Below are 20,857 nucleotides of genomic sequence, written 5' to 3'. Positions count from 1 at the left end.
ATGTCATCCATCTGGGGAGATCATTCTATGCTATGACTAAGGTTTCTTTCAGCATTTACTGATGTCCCAAAGTACTTAGGCATTTTGTATGTATGTACATCCGTAAAAGGAGATGACTTCACTGCAATTTGATGTTCTTAACACATGGTAGCAAAGGTAGCATTCTCCACCTCGTATAACAATTGTTACCACAAGATTCATGTTTAGTAAACCTACTAAGTCGAATAACCCTATCAGTTGTTTTGCTTATGTTTGTATTTTGGCAATTGAGTAGTCCAAATTGAATCTCATGTCTGCTAACATAGCTACAGGTCTCTGCTAAAAGTAGTAAATTTTTGACGTTTTCTTTTTTCTGAAACAACGGAAGAAGTGTTAGTAGGAAGAGAATTTATTTTAAGAAACATCAGAAAACAGGCTGCTTTTCTAGCAAGGCCAGGTTCTCACTATAGCTGCATCTCAATGCTGACACTTTTCAAGAAACTGGAAGATTAAACTTTTAGAATAAAATCTATGAATACTAGCTAGTATACACTTATTCTGAAAGCCTTTATTCAAACACAAAAAACTTTATCAATCTAAATAACATTAGTGAAATTAGCAGGACTGTGCTCTGGTGTAGAGAGTTTTCAAGATGCTGAATTCCAGGTGTTACACATGGACAAAAGTCCAGATGAACTGAATTTTTACTCGTGCTTGGCTTTTGTATTTAGAAGGAAATATTTTTTTTAAGCAAGACCTCATATTTTCAGTTGTGTCTTCAAAGAAATTTTTGATACTATCATAATCTTTTTTGATGTAGTTTAAAGAAAATGTATGCAGTACGATAAGTAGTGTTAAAAAGATGTGGATAAAGAGATGATTCCTGTATTCTTAAAACATTCCAGATTAAAAAAAAACCCAAAAGGCAAATGTTAAAATATACTGTAATCGTTGCAGATTCTCTGCTTCTCTGCAGAAGAACCTGTGCTCAGGTCAAGGACTTTGGTCCGTAAGAGTGCATTGTGTTAGCTGTATCTTTGTAGTGCTGTAATGCAGTTTTTTAGTTCTTTAAGTCTTCCCTTGTAAAACTTTGAATCTCTGTATAAATGAATTGTCCCTGAAGCTGCCAAAACAGACATGAAGATTTATAGCTCTTGACATCTGATTGTATGTATCCTACTTGTCACCACTCCTTTTACTGCTGTATTAAATTTGAAAGCATATCGCTGTGTGGGAAAAACAGCTGCTTTTTACATCTAATCTCTCATCACCTTTCAGTTGTAATGCTGTCATCTGTAATCCACTCAGACTTGTGTAATTTATTTTGTGCAGCTGAAATATTCCATTTTTTTTTTTTTTTTTTTAATTCAGGAAGAATGCTCTGTCCTTTTCTTAAAGATTTCCCAAAAATCTTTTAAGATGGAAAACATGATCCACAAATTTCTACTAGTTCTGACCATGGTCCTCACTATGGGCCACAGGGGAATCTCAGCTCCAGTACCTGGAGCACCTCTTCTCCCTCCTTCTGCACTGACCTTGGTGTCTGCAGAGCTGTTCCTCTTCACCCCGCTTTTCTCTAGCTGCAATTACAACTGCACAATAATTTTTCTTCTCTTCTTAGTTCTGTTATTCCATAGGTGTTACCACCATTTCTAATTGGCCCAGCCTTGGCCAGCAGCAGGTCCCTCTTTGGAACCTCCAGGGATTGGCTCTGCTGGACATGGAAGAAGTTCCTGTCACTCCTGTAGCCACCCCCACTACCAAAACCTGGCAATGCAAACCCAATACAGTGTTTATGACTGTTCTTCCTTTTTTCAGCTGCACACACCGTACATGTATATGTGCAGGATAAAAAGCACATGTGTGTTCAGGTTTTCCATATATTCAGTATTCTGCTTTATGATTAATTACTTTAAATTTCACGTATTCCTTAATTACCATATTAGGAATGTAGAAGGAAAAAAGGGAAAACAATGTTGAAATTGTTTTGAGTTTTGAGAGGACCATAAGTTTGGGTATTTATATAGATAGTATAATTTAAGTATCTGACAGTCTGGATGGAGAAAGAATGGAGGACAAAAAGAATGGAACAGTATAGGATAGCTTTTCTTTCTATTTTTAGCTGAAAACAAAAAATAAAGATTTGCGCCTCATTTGCATGAGGACATTTTCAGCTGGCTACAAATCCGTTGCTCAGTGGGGTATTTTGTATATTTTTGAGATTAACTTTATCTTCAGTCAAGGTAGTGGTTGATCAAAAGTTGGACTCAATGATCTTGGAGCTCTTTTCCAACCTAAATGATTCTGGGATTCATAAAAGTATTCCTGTTCTACAGTTGTACAGTATCATGGTTGGGTTCTTCGCTTTTGTTTATTTTAAATCTTATTATGGACAGATTGTATTGTGGGTATTTTATTTTTTTGTACTCTCTTAATCTTACAATGGTGTGTTGTGAATATTTCAGAACGTGACTTCATGAAATGCTTTTTCCCTGTCTGAGGAAAACTGTGGATCCTAGTATATGCATAAAAAAAAATCACTGACTGTGGGAAATCAATCATTTATTTTCCCACAGAAACAAAACATTTTTTGCCATAACCAATGAAAATAAATAATTTGCCAAATGAGTCAATTATATGGGGATTCTTTTATGTAATAATTTAAACTGGTTCAAGAAAAAATGGTAAAATATGGTTGCATTCAGGCCATGGAAGTTAATGTATGGGAAAAGTAAATAGTCATCTTTAGAGCTGCATGTCTAAATACGTTTTTTCCTTTACTTTTCAGTGACCCAGGGTGGGGATGCAATTGCATCTGATACGTGTCCTGATCCTGGAATTCCTGAAAATGGGAAGAGGGTAGGCTCTGACTTCAGGTAGGCACATTTAGTTTTCTATATGACCAAGAGGAATATATTTCCTGTTACATTTATACATAACCTATAAATATAGATGTGTATCATTTCCCTAGTTTTAGATGTATTGGTTCTTTTTCAAAATAGATTTATTCAATTGCATATCTTGACTTGTTTTTTGCTTGGGTTGTTTTTTAAATCAACACATTTAAAATAGGAATTTTAGAGCATAATAATCTCATCTATGGAGAAAAAGCATAACTCTGTGGACAGCATAGAAGACAAAGAAGAAGCAGAGAGTATTATGTGTTTTCCCACTTTATAAAAGCTGTTAAAAAGCTTAGGGAACATGGAAAATTCAGTGTCTGAGGCTATGATGAATGCCATCTCCTCTTTTTTTCCTGTTTTCACCTTTTGTTATATTAAAAAAAGAAGACAAGATCAAATGGACCCCTGTGGAGAAAGGAGGATGTTTGCTCTTTCCCTGTTGACGAAAAAAGGCAGAGACTTGAAGGTGCAGCAGAGAAGAGGGTCAAAGGAAGGAGATGGGATCTTCCAGCTCATGCAGAGATTTATAAATTGTTCAGCAGGGATTGGATAGTCAGACCTAAGAGAAAGGAACAATGCACAGGAATTAGAAGGAATTGTGCAAAGTTCTCTGCAGCTCTAGAAAGGAAATTAATACAACTTGTATCCTGAATCAAGGCTCTTCCAAGCTAGATCATAACTGACAGGAAAAATAAATTACATAAAAACTGACATACTTTTTGGATTTTTCTCTATTTATCCTCAAAGGAATTTGAGAAATCATAAACTCCAGCATTAAAAGATTCAGTTATAGGCAAAGTCATGGCTTCATTAGTGACAGCGCAGCAGTTCAATGCATTTAAAAAAATAATGAAGGGAAATAAGCTTTCAATTAATAGGCTAGAGAGACAAGTTTTCTAAATGTTTGCTGATGTCCTCTTCTGTGTTCTGATTCAACTTGTCAAGCACAGCTACTGCAAATGAAATTGTATGATACAAAAATACAGTATGCATTTGTTGTCCAAAGGGCTGCTGTTTTTAGGAAAAGAAATGCAATTTCTATCTAGGTCTTTATTAATGTTTGATGTATTGCAGAGAGAAACATCAGGCAGTAGAAGACTAGATGAAAATGGGATGCTAAAATATAACTTTCTCAAGAGGTATTAAAGTGCCTGTGTGTATTCATCCTTTATATTTCCACTGTTATTTTTGGAGAGTATTTTACTTTCCTGCTTGTGCAGGCATGCCTCAGTATCCCTTCTCTGCTTCAGTCTCTCCTCATAAAGTTATAAATGATGCAGACAATGCCTCTTCTGAATTCCTCCAAATAAAATATTTAGTTGAAAGAATTAGGGGCAGTATCTATGATCATTTTGTTATCAGTGGAGAGAGAAAAGTATCTCTGGAAAGAGTTAACAGTGACCGGACTAGAGGCAATAGAAGTAAAGTAGGACATGGTAAATTACGACTAGATTCAGGATTTAAAAAAAAAAAAAATCATGTTTTTACTATGAGGATAGTAAAACATTGAAGTTTGTGAGACAATTTGTAGAATCTCCATCCAGGGAGGCATTCAGAACTCACCTGAGCAGGGCTCTGAGCCCTCTGTTCCAACTGGGCTTGCTTCAAATGAACTAGATGATGTCCTCTTCCAATCTAATTTATTCTGTGAATCTGTAAATGTCATACAGCTTTTATGTGTTCATGGTACACTGTTGGCCAAACAGACTCTCATCTAGTTGTGGTCCAAATCAGTGGCATATGAACAATTGTTAAGATACAACAGCAGGTCTAAGAGCACTGATAAGCTCAAAGAGGGTAACAAAGAGAATTACTTCTTTTCACCTCTAGGCTGTAGTCTGTAAATTGAAAGAGAAAGGGAACTAAAATAGTTTTGGTGAAACAGGTTCAAAGATCCAAAATGTGTGAACCCAAACATGGAAGAGCTCAACAACAAATATCCCAGCAATGCATAAAAATACCAAGAGGGAAAACGCAAAAGAACCTTAAAGCTCGAAGTATATTGTAAGATATCTGAGGGAATCTAATGTCAAAGAACCTTGCAAAATGCAGATAACTATATTTTGAACATAGTCTCTTAGGAATTAATGTGGTTTAAAAGTATCTTAAATGCCTGCAGCTTACTTATGAGCAATACTTATGCTTACTAAACTGACAGAGCAAGGCTATTTCTCTCCCTCCTTTATCCCATCCAGCCTCTTACAATATTTTAATTTCATGAAGTATATGTTACTGTTCATGAAGATAAATGAATGCATGTGTTCAACAAGAAACATTGTATAGAATAAGATAAATAAAACATGTTGTATACTTTGATCACATTAATTGTGTGCATGTTTTGGGCCTCCAGTTATGAATATTATTTGAGAGAAATTATAGCAGTTGGTTTTCCTCCTAAACATTACTTATTATCTGAAAACTCATTATGCAACAGCAAGTGTTTTTCATGTACTTTAAAGTTTGTTAATATCTATTTAAAACATATCTATCTTAAAATTAGCTGTCTAAATCTAGATGGACATTTAAACAGAGAATTTGGCTGGAATTTAGTTTTTGTTTCTCTCAAATGAGAAATCAAACTCTTCCATAGGAGAAGGGGAAGTAATATTTGCTGCTGCTTGCATATCTCCAATGTAATAAAAGTACTCTGGAGAGTAAAGAAAGGCAATGGTTTTTTTCTTTTCTAAGAGGCAAGTATAAACACCAGAAGGAGCTATTGTTCTTGTCAAGAGAATGACAACTGTGAATATTAATCTGAAATAAAACACGTGAAAATGCACATTATTCAAAATCTTTTCCAGTCTACTGAAAGACATGTTATGAGTGGGATTGATTGAAAGGCAGAGGGCTTCTTTTCAAGACAGCCTGGGACCCAACTGATTCAGTGATGACAAGTTCTTTGAAAAGGGTTTCATCGTTTTCAGCATAGTAATGACATTCATTCTAATATCATAAAGCAAACAAAAAGGTATTGAAATCTTAACCTTTTCATTCTGTCCTCCTGCCACACTTTTACTGTGTTCATTTCAGGCAAAATTATTCATTTCAGGGAGATGATTTTCAGTGATTTTAAAACAATCCAATGGATATTTGGATTCATTTTGGGGAAGAAATGGCAAGTCAGACTTGGCTAGAGTAATGAGACATAATCAATATAATTTTGAGGTCAATATCACGTTTCATTTTTAGGTAAGATTGCAAACCAGTAGATTGTTTAAATGAAATTTGAAATAGATCTAAATAATACTGTTTCAGCTCTCCTTAAATATTGTATGGTATGTTCAGTAATGTGAAAATGCAGTCATTTTCCACAATTTCACCAACAATTTGTAAAACAAATGGATTTTAGATTTCCAAAACAAATTTTGAAAATGAAATTAACTTTTGTTATGTTAGTATCTTCTTTTTTAAAAATGGCTTCTTCCAGTCAAATTCTAGCATTCTTTATAAACGCACAAATTATGCTTTGATGGAGTTCAAATTTAAAATAGAAAAACAAGGAAACAGATTTCTTCCCCATGTTTAAAGTTTACAGAGAGAAGTAACAAAGCAAAACGCAATACTTGCAGTGCTCTCAGCTTTGCTTAGTGACTAGGGAGGTAGAGATGTAAAAACAACCAAAACAACAAAAACCCCCCAACCCAATTAAAAACATTAATTGTTAACTCCTGAATATTAAATGAACCAATTTATTTTAAATCACATATCAAACATGCTATAAGAGGCATGTTCAAAAGTATGTCTCCCTTTTAAATGGGAAACTGTCAAGCTTAATCAATGGAGAGACCCAGCAATGTGGATGTGGTTAGGAGTTTTATTGTACACTGTGATCCAGATGCATCCCTTCTCCTAAGATGATGCTTTAGATACATAAAGAGCTTTTGAGTACTTCGTGTCTCTACCTTGCTCTTTAATATGACATTTTTTCTATATTTCTTCTTTGTTTTTATTATGTTGTATTCAGCACATTTTTTTTGTGTCCCTTAGTTTGTGTTCAGACATTTCAAAAGATTATACCCACTGTGTAAAACATATGAAGTTCCCCTTAATTGTCCTTAGAGCCTTAGATCCAAGCTATTTCCAGAATTTTAGGAAAAAAACAAAACAAACACCTGAAATATATACTTTGTAGAATAATATGGAAACAAATTGAATCATCATTAACTGTATAGCTTAAATTAGTGTGTAATGTTTTATGTATACATTAATAAAAACTTTAAAAGTATTTCTGTAATGATCAAAACCCAATCTAAACATAAAATCCTTTATTTACTGCATTAGACATAAAAATATTTGTATTCCTCCTGTTCATTTCCCACCACCCCCCTTCTTTCTTTCCTGGGGGGCAGGGGGGGCGATATTCAGGTATTTTAAATTATAAATTGCTGTTGCAAACATCCAATAATTATACATTTCATTTCACTCTATGTTTTTGCACATGCACAGTTTTTTAATTCTCCTTACATGCCTTTATAGTAGCAAACTTAAGGGAAATGTTGGTTTTCACATTGCTTCACACAACATTACACTTGTCAGATGGCCTTTGTTCAAAATGATTTTTAAATACTTTGATTCTCAATTTGCAGTTATCACTACTAGGTAACTGCTTGAGTTTTTTTCCCTGTTTCCTTCGAAAAAGAAATGCAGAGATCCTAATTCTAGACAGTAGGTGAAAATGCCTTTAAAAATATGTTTATGGCATTAAAATATCAGATTAATGAGTAATATTTTCTTTACTAATAAGAGAAACTAATTTTTCATTAACCTGAGGTATTTATTTAGAATAAAGTTTGGTCTATTTTTGTGAGGGTTTAAAGAATGTTCTGAAGATTATGACAAGTATAAAATAAATGCAATTTTAGAAACCTGCATTGTTCTTGAAGAATTTTGTGTATTTTGCATGAATTATGAAAGAAAAGGGCCAATATTTTCCCTGCCTTTTTGAGTTTTCATATTTAACGGCTCAAGAACAAACTGATAGGAGAAGCAGTTTTTAAAACTTTTCTAGATTTGAAGCATCACATTCAAATTTTAAAATTAAGTAAAAAAAAACAAAAAGAAAAAAATCCCATTAAAATTTCCTGAAAGAATGAAAAGAACTATAGAAATACATCATAATATTAATGAACAATATAGTCAGTGTTTGTGAGATCCTCTGAGAAACTAAGATAATACTTGTCCATGAAGGGTGGGAATGAGCTGCATGATAGTGAATGACATTATATGCAGTTCTTCACAGCACAGCACAATTTTAAGCATTGAGCCTCCTGATTGCCATATAGAAATCCCCTGGTGTTTAGGAGTGAGTAACTTAGAGAGAGTAAACTGAGAATACTACTTTATTGAGTTCACTTAGTTCATGACACGGGATTGTCAAATACAGATTTAAAAGTGCAAGAAACCAAACAACAGAACCAGTTAATTATGATGGGGAATAAAGAGTGTCACAAATAATAAATGGAGTCAGATATGTAAATACCGTTTAGGAAAACTCCCTGTGATATAGACCATAAGCGTATACAGTTTTTAAAATCTTCATAACGATTGGTCAGCATAAGTAATTCCAAAGGGATACATTTCAGTGTTACAAGTGTAACAAATCAAATTTCAGTCCCAAAAAAATTATCATTTAATGTAATGTTTAACATGAAATTTCAACAAGGTCAGGAGTATTTAATGAATTCATACCATTGACTTCAATTAATATTTCCTGGTTGTACATGTTGACAAATTACCATGTCTAATTGCTTATTCTCTCATTTGAGAGAATATAGTGATGTTGAAATTATTCATTAAGTTCTGTTGCCTGAAAGAATTGTGATTATATATTTTCTTAGAAAGAGTAGCTATCTGTGCATTCATTGAACTCATCCTGTAAAAGAACAAACTTAGTATCACAATTGCTTTGTATTCCTAGACTTTCTTCCTTAAAAGGTAGGCAAACTAGTAGTAAACCTAGAGCATAAGTTGTTTTTTATGCATAGAATTTTGTACCTTAATTTCTTTATTTGGATCTTGAAATATTGTCACTTGGCAATGTTTGTATTTGTTTGAGGATGTTGATATTAAAAATATATTTAATTCCTTCCTTCTTTCTCCCTTTTATCCCCTAGGGTGGGTGCAAGTGTACAGTTTTCCTGTGAAGACAATTATGTGCTGCAAGGTTCTAAGAGCATCACTTGTCAGAGAGTGACAGATACACTGGCTGCCTGGAGTGACCACAGGCCAATTTGCAGAGGTAACTGCTATTCTTTGGAATTTTTCATGAAGTAAAGAAATGCTCGTATTTCATGCTTTAGAATGGAGGCAGCCACAGAGAAAGATGAAAGATAAAATTTTCCAAAGTACCAGAAATATGTTGGGTGTTTTATTCCAACATTAAGGAAAAAAAATGACCAAGTTTTTAAAGAATCTAATCATTCCTCTTGCCTGTACTGAAACTTAAGTAACTGAAGAGACTAAATTACATCAGAAGGTAATGGAAGATCTATGGATAGATTCTGAGGTTCTGAGATTTGTATCTAAGTACTTAGAAATTATATGATCTAGACTCTCTGTTTAGCATGTTGAAAAAGTGCTGTAGTACCATAAACGTGACATTTTGAAATATTCTGAGTTGATGTAGACTTATGAAACTATAACTCTGTTTGTGTCACTGAAAATTATGCGTCCAAATATTTTTAAATGCTTCTAGATACTGAAGTATTTTGAGAAATTTGAATATTTCTGCAAAATCTGTCCTTAGTGCTCTTTAGAAGATAACTGAATATGTTAAGTAATGTATTTTCAAACTGCTGACTATCTGGATTTGCTGAACGTGGCAGAGAGATTGTGATGGTTTCACAACAGAATCTGTGCTTTACCAAGTCAGACTACATACTGCCTAGAACCATTTTCTTTTATTTTTCTTTGTAATTACATTTCCTATGGTGGAAAGAGCTAAGACACCACAGGAGGTCATGTTTAGGTTAAGGACATACAGTTAGATAAATATTGTGATACATGACTTTCTTTCTCCAAATCATGGGGAAATTGTGAAGGAGAGCACATACTGGCCCTTCTTACATTCATGGGTAGAAGGCTCCCTCCATACATTTGGAAAGGGTAAATCTCTCTCCAAACAGAATATTGATATGATAATTTTGAGAATTTAATTTACATAAAGTATGAATAAAGTATTGTAAATGCTAGGCTGATTAATTGAAAGGTGCATGTTTCTTCCTCTGTAGGTAAATTTTCAGGATTTTTTTGTCTGGCTGAAATATCTTTAAGGACAGATCGTTATAGAGTGTATCAGCATAGTAATACTTTCATGGCAAGTTGTTGCTAATGCTGTGGCAATTTTATAATATTTATTTTAAACAGAGCATCCAGTCTAAAGCAATCTGGTTTTTTGGTTATCATTTTAGCTAGAACATGTGGTTCTAATTTACGTGGACCAAGTGGCATTATCACGTCGCCAAATTATCCAGTTCAATATGAAGACAATGCACACTGCGTGTGGGTCATTACAACAACTGACCCAGAAAAGGTATGCTTTTTTCTCTTGTCTCAAGTGAAAAGGTAGAGTTTTGGATTTGTCTTAAAAATATTTCATATATATTTGCACAAATGCATGAACACATGCAAATTTGTATATTTATTTAAACACAAAAAGGAGCAGAGTAGAGATGTTAGGAAAATACACTTGGGCACTAGGGGAAAAAAAAAAGTAGCATATATGAAAATGTCCACTCAGAGAAATAGGTCTAATTTAAAATTTTCAAGTTTTAAATACTTTTTAATGAAATACAAAAAATCATGATCAAAATTCCACATTGCTAAATGAGTTAATAGTGAATTTTTCAGGTTGTGTCTTGATACTTATTCACTGTTGAATCTTAACATAAGATTTCCTGGCATAAAACCTGAACATTACATGTAAGTATTTTGACAGCTGTTGTTAGTTGTTTTACTACCTACATAATTTCTCTTTTCAATCCACTGTTTTCCAGTAATGATTCTTAATACATAACTACAAACTAGTCATCTAATTATGCATAAGATAGTGGTCATAACAAAATATTTTTACTGTTTTTCTACAAAATCAGTAAAGGACAGAGACCCCATATCTGTAAGGAAAAAAAAAATAAAAAGAGGTTAAAGAAGTACTTTACTTATATTGTACTTCTGTGTAGTGAAATGCTGAATAAATGAATTACATTATGTCAAGGAATGTACAATCTATATGTACTTTCATAATTACAGAACATACGTTTCCTGTGCAGCTTTTTGGAAGACTTCTTGATTTCTTTAAAGTAGTTAAGCAAAAGAATGTTTATCTCACCATTAATAAGTGAAAATATTTAGCTGCAGAAAAGATAAATTTGCTGCATGCTTTCATAGCATATTGTTGAGATGTTGTAGCGGGTTGGGTTTGAACCGGCTTGCTAACCTATGACAGATGTAAATACTGTTGCTTTGCAAAATTAATTAAGTTCATTTTTTCTTAAAGATAATTCAGTGTGCCTCAGTAAAGATATATATTCAGGAAAACCAGGCAAAAGTACAAAACTATCATCTTGAGAAAGATTTTACTGTAGTGGGACTTCTCTCTGAACAGAAAGGGCTGTTTTTAAGTTCCAAACTGAACTGTTATATTTTATTTAGAATAGCCATTAGAACTGAATTTTTTTTCCTGGAAGACCTTTGACTTTAAAGTCACTGCATTTTATAGAAATTATTAAATCACTTTGCATTTTTAAATATAGAAAAGCATTTAAATTATGGGAAATGTCTTAAAATTTCATCTACTCAAATTATATTCAGTAGTGTATTGTCTTGTTGATTTTGTAAAACACAGTATATTTTTGTAAGAGAAAAATTAAATATACATTAAAAAAAGTGTAATTACTACTAATAGAGGATAGTATAGGCATCTTAAAGCTTTCTTTCTTCAGTTATTTTTTTTTTCCTTGAATTGTCAAAAATTTAATTAAGGAGTGTTTTTCATATTTATAATAAAATGATGGTGGCAATCTCCTTGCTGATTGCAAGAAAGTTTAACCATAATAATAGAAAAATTGGTACTGACTATGCTATTAAACTGCCTAGTGTATATTTTCTGTGGAGACTCAAATTTACCTATGAGAAACAGTAAACCCCCATCTGCTACAATAATGCACAAGTTCTCTTCATTCTATACAATGTATATATCTCAGTGAATTTAAAATTTTAGTAGTGCAGAAATTAATGAGATTGGTTTGGATTAATTTATTATTCTGTTCACTGGACTTGAAAAACCACTGCTATTAAGTAGTGTTCTGTGGGCAGGTTGCTAGCTCATCAGACACAAGAAGGAATTGCACACGCAGACAGATAAATTATGTTACATTCAAAATTAAGAGGTCCAAGTAAACACTTGGAGCTTTCACCTAGAAAAAAATCCACACTTGTTACATTCAGCTGAGTGGAAGGCAAAGAGACATACTAACAGACACTGAAAATCACAGCATGGGGAAAAGAGGTGTAACTTTTACGTCTTTCATTTTGGACAGGATGGGCAATATTGAATCAGTTGTCTTTTTATTGATCTTGGATTTGTCTAGCAGTGCAACCACGGAAAAATTTTCTTAATTTCATGTCTCTTGGAAAGACTGTAATTGCTTTAGGACCATGATGAAAATGAGACTTATTTAAGGCTTACAGTATTGTTAGGTTGCTTTCACATAATGTATACATCATCTTTATGAGTATTGGGATTTTTATCTCCAAACAACTGCATCTGGAGTTAGCACACACCCCTTCAGTTAATAAAAGATGTGAAAGAAAATCCTTTTAGTTTACAGACTCTCTGAAATGGAACCCTACTTCTTTTTTTAAAAAAAATCTTTCTAGGATTTTGAAATCCATGAACTTTAAAAAAATAAATTACCAAAATAATTTTCAAGTTTCCAGAGCAGTGAAATTATTTTAAGATATGGTGAAAGTTTTGAAGATTCTTACCCTTGACTTTTCTTGGAGTTACGAATAACAGAACTCTTTGAGAATTGAATGGTGTATTGAAGATCTGATTTTAAGATTACATTGAGGAATCCACTCTTTTGACTGGCAGATTTGAAAATATTTACCGGCTTGCTTAGGGTCCTGTTGATTTTCTTTTCCAAGGAAGCAGACGGATCATGACATGTTGTTACCCTGTATTTTAAATTACTTTTGACTTACTCTAAAAGTGAATTTGTGGTCTCCTATCAGGTTAGTTTGCAAATAGAATTTTACAAGATAAGACAGTGTTTTCTCTTAATATTCAGTGCAGTTTGAAGACAATAATGTAGTTAAAGAAGTTTCCTAGGAGATATCCTTCCAAAGAAAAAACACCCCCCCCCAAAAAAAAACTCCACCAAACAAAAACGAACAGAAAACCCAACAAAACAAAACAAAGAAACAAATAAAAACCACCCAAAAACCACCCCAAAAATGATGGGCAGGAATATTTTAAAGATTTTTTTTTTTTTTTTTAATAGACACATTTTCCAAATTTTGCATTCTGGTTCTGGGGTGGGGGCAGATTTTTAATGCCAACTCAAAATGAAAACAAATTTCAACATCCTATAGAGACAGTTGCCTCATTCCAGGTCTCAGCCAACTATATCAAGATCATTTTTAGTTAAATATTTTTCTAACATTTATTTGCCTTTTTCTGATCAATACAGAAATCTAAATTTGATTCTTCTCCTGTTCAAAGGTATTTCTTCTTATTTTGAAGAGTTGATTTTCTTCCTTAACCATTTATTTGTTTCCTCTGGATCCCACTACTGTAGCTTTTGGTCAGCATTCTACCGAGTAATTTATTAGACTTTTAGTACTTGCAAATACAACTTTATGGTGCTCTTCTGACTCTGTGTTAAGTACATGCTGTAACTCTTTACAGCTCTTCATTGTTTGAGTTCTTCTGTTATGCAGTTTCTCAGCTTTCTAGAATCAGTTACTTTGAACTCTTTTGAGGATTTACCGATCTGTTCTCTTTACCTCTTTCTTACTGTTAGTATAATCTCTTTAGTATGTACTAAGCATGGATCTACCCCTTGCTGTTTCAATTCCTTCTCCAGACTGTGGATACTTACTGCCTTGGATTTCCTGCTGCTTTCACTGTTTTATGGTCATATTGCAAGGGCTCCATTTTTCAGCCCCAGTGTCTATTGGAGGGCAAGGTTTTTTGCATTATTACATTGTTGTTTCAGCAATGATACATAATTTTGCCCAATATTTTCCTGACTGATTGCTGATTGCAGTATAGTAGATGTGCCATGGGCTGCAATATTGCTAAGTTTAATGACCTGGTAGATAAAGACTGTGTCCCAATTCATGCTGAATGAAATAACATCATTTTGGAGTGGAGTTATACCAGATTTAAGTAAAAGTGTTGAAGAAAATGTCTTCTACATTAATACATCTATTTCTGAGACTGAGCCTTTTGGTAAAACTGATAAACACAGATCAAAACCACTTTCTATATTGAGTTTAGATGTCTCATTTGAGCATTAATTACAAGAAGTTTTGACTCTTGTTTTCTTTAAACTGGAGGTAGGGATGGAAGAGGGATGCATGGGATCAATGCATGGGCACTGGAATCATCTGCCCAGGGAGGTGGTGAAGTCGCTGTCCCTGGATGTGTTTTAAAAAAGACTGAACGTGGCACTCAGTGCCGTGGTTTAGTTGATGAGGTGCTGTTAGGTCATAGGTTGGACTTGATGATCTCAAAAGTCTTTTCCAACATAGTACATTCTGTGACTTTCTGTGATTCTGTAATACTCATCTCATGATGAAAGCATCCAAGAACAAATTTCCTGCCACACAGGAAAGTACTGTATTTCCTGGCCAGCAAGAAAAGCTAACCGAAGGAGCAATCTTAATGCTTCTAGTGTTATTTTCTGTGGTATTTGTTTTTTTTTTCTCAGGCGATTTCTAACATTATGTGCCAGAAAACACCAAATGCTTAAGTTTTTTCCTCATAAGGCCATTGTCACAAATACACGCCGACAGTTATTATTTCTTATTACTTACCTTCCCTCTGACCTTCCTTCCATGCTGTTTTTGAGCAAAGGAGACTAACTACTGAGCTTTATCTGTCTTCAGTATCTCATATTTGCTTTCGGGATATCAGCTAGATTCACACTACTGAGATTTAGCTGTAGGGTGTGAATTTTATGAGCCTCATATGGATCTAAGTATGACATATTAAGTTGGAAATGGCAATTTAGGGAAAAAAACAACAAGTAAGACTTCTGGAAAGGAGCTATAGGAGCATACACAGGAAAGAATGGAAAAGCTGAAGAAGGAGACTCAGCAGTATATTTGCTGTGATATTGTCTTTGATTTTACAATAAGTCCATAATTCAGAAAGACAGTTGGAATATATAGGATGGTAATGCAATGCTCAAGGCAAACAAAAGTTTCAGTGTCCAAAAAAAGTGTCAACAAAAAACCAACAAAAAAAGCAAAAATTACAACCTTCAAAGTGATCAAAATGAGTTTGTTAAATACAAAAACATATGCCATTTAAAGAGTTTTAATGCTTCTGTTTCCTCATGTTCTAATACCAGATTGAGGACACTTTCAAAAAAGAGCAATATGTAATATTTTCGCTGTGATATGTTTCTTCTGTATCTGCTTGGGTCAGAACTATATAAATCCATTATTTTTACTCTTTAGTTGAATACTTACTGCAGCAAAAGTATTTACCTTCCTCATAGATACACTTTTCCAGACTGTATATCTGAAAAATTCTTCTTTATTTTGGCCTATATCTTGCAAAAAAACTAGGCTATTTATCTTTGAATTTCTTATTTTATAGCTAAAAAAATCCCCTACTCAAAAAATACACCCCTTCCCCCTCAAAGCACTGTCCAAATGCTTCTTGAGCTCTGCCAGGCTTGGTGCTGTGACCACTTCCCTGGAGAGCCTGTTCAGTGCCCAAACACTCTCTGGGTAAAAAACCTTTTTCTAATATTCAACCTAAACCTCCCCTGACACAGCCTCAGGCCATTCCCTCGGGTCCTGTCACTGTTCACCACAGAGAAGAGATCAGTGTCTGCCCCTCCTCTTCCCCTCACAACAATGGGGTCTCCCCTCAGTCTCCTCCAGGCTGAACAGACCAAGTGACCTCAGCCGCTCCTCACACGGCTTCCCCTCAAGGCCCTTCACCATCATTTTGCCCTTCTTCGGACACCCTCTTATAGCTTAATATCATTTTATTTTGCTGTGTCCAAAACTGTACACAGTATTCAAGGTGAGGCCTCATCAGTGCAGAGCAGAGTGGAATAGTTGGGCAGCAGAATCTCCCTTTCCAGATTTTTAAATGTGATGACCCTGTGTGAATTTCATACATTAGAAGTGGTCTGAGTCAGAATAAACCGGTGACATTGCAGAAGTTGTGCCTTCACATATATGAGAAAGAACTTAGTCCAGTTCTGTGTGGAAAAAAGAAGAGATTATTGATCAGACTCTTGGAAATAATGTAAAAATAAAAATAAGTAAACTTAGCAAATATCAGTAGGAAATCTTAGTGTGATTCTATGATAATTATGTTTCTTGTTTACTGCATGTTTATTGTTTGAAGAGAAAACTGGTTGTAGTATTTATGATATTTGGTTAAATGGAAGGTAGTGCTACTTGCTGTGTGGTTGAATTTCAGTAAATTCATAAGTAAAACCAAATCTGTGTTCAAAAATATTCTAACACTTACTGATTTTTTTTTTTCAATGTTGCATATATTTCAAGGAGAAATGTACTGTTTCTACTTGAGTGTATACTGGTATTTACTGTTGGTTTTATACATAATTACAATTTGGCAAGTCCTAGTTATTCAAAGAATTGTGGAATTGTTTAGGTTGGAAAAGACCTTTAAGGTGCTTGAGTCCAGCTCTTAACCCAGCACTGCCAAGCCTACCCCTAAACCTTGTCTCTGAGCATCATCTTTAAATGCTTCCAGAAATGCTAATTCAACCAAATCTCTGGGCAGCCTGTCAAATGGTTGGCCACCCTTTCAGTGAAGATATTTTTCCTAATATTCAATCTAAATCTCACCTGGCACAATTTGAGGCCATTTCTTCTCGTCCTATTGCTTGTTATCTGGGAGATCAACCCCTACCTGGCAACAACCTTCTTTCAACCAGTTGTAGAGAGTGATAAGGTCTCCTCTGAGCATCATTTTATCCAGACTAAACAACTCCAGCTCCCTCATCCATTCTTCATTAGACATTGATGCATTAATGACAAATAATAATCTTTGTGCATGACAACATTTAAAATTTATTGCAGGTTTCTTATATTGAAAAGCTATATGTAATGGAGAAATCTAAAATTGATATGAAATTTCACAACCGATCAAATTATTGTCTCAAAAAAATCTGACTTTTTTGAGATAAAACAATTTCAATAATAAATCTCAATTTGTTAAAGATAATGGACTGGATTACCTCTTTTTTAGTAATTGGAGTGTGTTTTCTTTCACTTTCCATTTAATGGATTCTACTGATTTAAAGGATAAACAAGATCTATTTTTTAAAAACATTTTTGAGTGGTTTTTATTAATTGTAATTATACCAGGTAGCCTAAAACTCAAGTATTTTCCAGCTTATTTTAATAGTTTCTGGGTGCTCATGTTCACAGACTTTAATCAGTGTTTAAATCACAAAACAATATACTGATTTGGTCTTTAAAGATGTGGGGCATCCTCTTCTTGATTACCAGCTGTAAATTATTTAAGAGGTTAATGTATCTGCATGAAGCTGTTCCCACACTTGTTCTCTCAAAGGCCTTCTCTTTGCAGTTTTCATCATGTCTTAGAGCTATAGTAACACCTTTATTATAGTAAAGGAAGCATACTCGAATTAAGATCTGTGTAGTAATTCCACTGATGCACATAGAAAGGAACCACTGGACAGGCTCCTACCTTCGGAAGGGGGCATGGTGAAGAAGCTTCTTTTCCATGACATGGAAAGGCATGTCATTTCTTTCAATTGTCTTCCCTTGGGAAAATAGAGCCTAAAGCATCGCTGGCACTTTACTACGTAAAAATTAAAATCACAGTGGGGATCATCATGCCTTTTCAGATTTTCATGCCTTTCAGAAAAAGGAAGCACCTGTTAATGATGATCATCCCTTTCCTTTCAAGATGGCAGGAAAGAAGACAGATTTCACAGCATAGTTTTCCTCTTCATCCCCATTGGTGGTAACTCTCCTCATTACAACAAAAAGAAGTATTTTTAATCTAGTGAAGAGCTTAGTAATTTAAATAAGTTATCACTGGAACATAATTTACTTAGTGGTATTTCTGAAACGTGTATAAGCAAAGACCTGTGCACCATAGTAAAGTATTCAGGATTGAAGTGAGTCATAAACAGAGGCTTCACTGCAAGAATGATGTTTAGGTCACTCTAGTTGCTATGAAAGTTTAAAATGGAGACCAGATCATTAGAGAAACTCACCTTTCTGCCTGAGGAGGAAAACATCTTAGGAGGAGTTCATTCATCACTAAGCAGTTCTCATTTTAGATTTGGTATTGAAATGGGTGGAAGATAATGACAGATCATGTGAAATGTGAAGTTTGACACTATGGAAATAAGAAATTTACATTTTCTCTGCACTCCAAGATTCATTCTTCTCCTATGGTTGCTCTGTTTTGCAAAGCACCAGACCTCTCTTTTCATGGAGTTCACAGACTGTGATGGAGAGTTTTGTTCATGCAGATTTCAGCCTCTCTGCAGATGTCATTCTTCTAAGCAACATCCTCCATATTTACTAGCATAAGTACCTGGCAAGAAAGTACAAGTGAAGAAGATAAAAAAATCTAATTTATTTATTCAATCAAAATCCAGAAGTTTCTAGAAGGCAAACCTAAGGATTTTAAGTAAAGATGAAAAACACATTGTTTAACAGCTTTCTTGACTTCACATGAACATCTTGCAGAAACTTGCATCTGCAGAGCATGAGCAGAATCTCAGCAGGTGGGAAAATGAAGGGGAGATAGGACAAGATGCAAGTATTGCCTCCAGTTATCCTAAGAGAATAAATTAGGCTATGTTTACATTAGCATTAGTAGTACAGTGCACCACAAGCAGCTTTATACCGCAAAACAATTAGTGCTAAGGGCATGAGGTTTACACTGTGTATATTTCAGAGTTTTTACTGTGGACTGTTTCTGCTTCTTTAGGCTGAATGCCTGTTACTGGCTGGAGAATATCTTCCAACTTACTTTTATGCAAAAAGAGATGAACTTACCTGCTTTGAGACTGCTCTGTGAGGCAAATCAAAGCACAGTAAGAGCAGATGACTGGAGATTGTTTCTGAAGTGCATCCTTGATCAAAGCCTTGATGTGAATGTATTTTTAATCTCCTGGTACAACCATCATAACACAAAGAAAAGCCTGATATTTGCAGACACTTTTTACATGCAGGGCTTCATTGGGTCAATGGACAAACCAATGAAGACTCAGAAATGTCCTTTTAAGATTTTATATTATCTTCATGAAATTCAAACACAAATCCCACACAACAAAGTAGTTTCAGAACCTGCTTTATTCAGGACATTGCTTATAATGAATATATTCTTGCTACCCCCTAGTTGTTTGTTGGTTCATTAAGTTGTTTTTTTTCCAAGGCAAAGAACGCACTTAGGTAGAGTATGCACACTGTCAGAGTATATGTGTCATGTTTTAATTCAGTCTTCCACACAATTAACATAATTCTTGGTACTGTTCTATCAGACTGTTAACAGCCTTCTGAATGATCATTCTTTTTAATTGAAGCTTTTGAAATATTTTATGTCTACAGTGCTTTTCTCTGTAATTAGGTGATTTTAAAGAGACACATAGATTATATTTGCCTTACGGTATCTTTCAGGAAAAGGTATTGCATGCATGCTATTACATATATGTAAACCTATATGTAGAAAACTAAATGCTTACAAATTTTATTTTCTACATTAGCCAGTTACTAACTCTGTCAAATTAGCAGACTTTCTGCTCTGATGTTATCTAAAGGGAAAATATGTGTTTGTTTTTTCATCAAACAACTATGACCAGGGAAAGCTACACAGTAATTCCTGAATATATGTCCTGAAGCAGATACCTCACTGACAGTCTGACAAATAACTCTTTTAGCTATATTTAAAACAGTGAGAGAGCAATTACCTGAAGCACCTTTAGACACAAATGGGTAAAGATCTACATTTAGGTGTTTTAGAGCACATTTCAGTTACTGCACCATAGACTTCTTACACCTTAAGTAATCCTTCCTGGCCTCCAGCTTCTGCTTCAGTAAATTGTGGACTTCTCACAGATTCTGTATCTCCAGGCAAAGTGAGGATTTCACATTACACTTTCAAATTACACTACCCAACTATTTAGATTTATATGGAATTCCATCCCTAGTACTGATTTCTGAAAAAATTCTATTTACTTTGAGCATTTTCTTTTTCTTTTCCTCTTAAAAATGAAAAAAAGCGCCTTCTTAAAAAAGTCATATTACAGATCTTTTGGACATGTCTTGTTGCTGTGCAGTTCTTTGGGTTTGAACGATATCCATACCTCTACAACTACAAGAAGAGTCAGGAGTACAATCCAGGGAACTATGGACCTGTCAGCCTGACCTTGGTACCAGGAAAGTTCATAGAGCAGATCATCTTAAGTGCCATCATATGGCACATACAGAACAATCAGGGATTTATGAAAATCAGGTCGTGCTTAACCAAGTGTCCCAGTTTGAGATAAATTCAGAGGAATGTCTAAACTGAACGTCCTCTGATAGGTTTCAGTCGCCCCTCTCCCACCAGGCTCAGAAAGAATTTTCCTCGGAGGAAAGTGAAAGGAAAAAAACCTATTTATTTAACAGACACAATGCAGAATGTGAAAAGAATAATGCTAAATAATAAAACCTCTCACTGTGGAGATAACCTGGTAAATTTTCAGTCCTTTCTGTGGGTGTGGTCTCTGTCT

The 20,857-nt window shown here is 34.4% G+C and overlaps 1 protein-coding gene across 2 annotated transcripts in view; it reads left to right on the top strand.

Annotated features, from left to right (window-relative positions):
- CSMD1 (CUB and Sushi multiple domains 1) overlaps positions 1 to 20,857 on the top strand; it is a 1,116,713-nt gene that overhangs the window by 775,677 nt on the left and 320,179 nt on the right. For both annotated transcript variants that reach the window (XM_032104597.1, XM_032104596.1), the window contains exons 8-10: positions 2,768 to 2,855; positions 8,996 to 9,120; positions 10,292 to 10,413. In XM_032104597.1, the coding sequence (XP_031960488.1) occupies positions 2,768 to 2,855; positions 8,996 to 9,120; positions 10,292 to 10,413 (335 nt within the window). The remainder of the gene's footprint in view (positions 1 to 2,767; positions 2,856 to 8,995; positions 9,121 to 10,291; positions 10,414 to 20,857) is intronic.

The sequence above is a fragment of the Corvus moneduloides genome, chromosome 3, assembly GCF_009650955.1.
Source record: "Corvus moneduloides isolate bCorMon1 chromosome 3, bCorMon1.pri, whole genome shotgun sequence".
Taxonomy (NCBI): Eukaryota; Metazoa; Chordata; class Aves; order Passeriformes; family Corvidae; genus Corvus; species Corvus moneduloides.
Note: the sequence above shows the minus strand (reverse complement) of the source record. Positions and strands in the feature narration are given on the sequence as shown.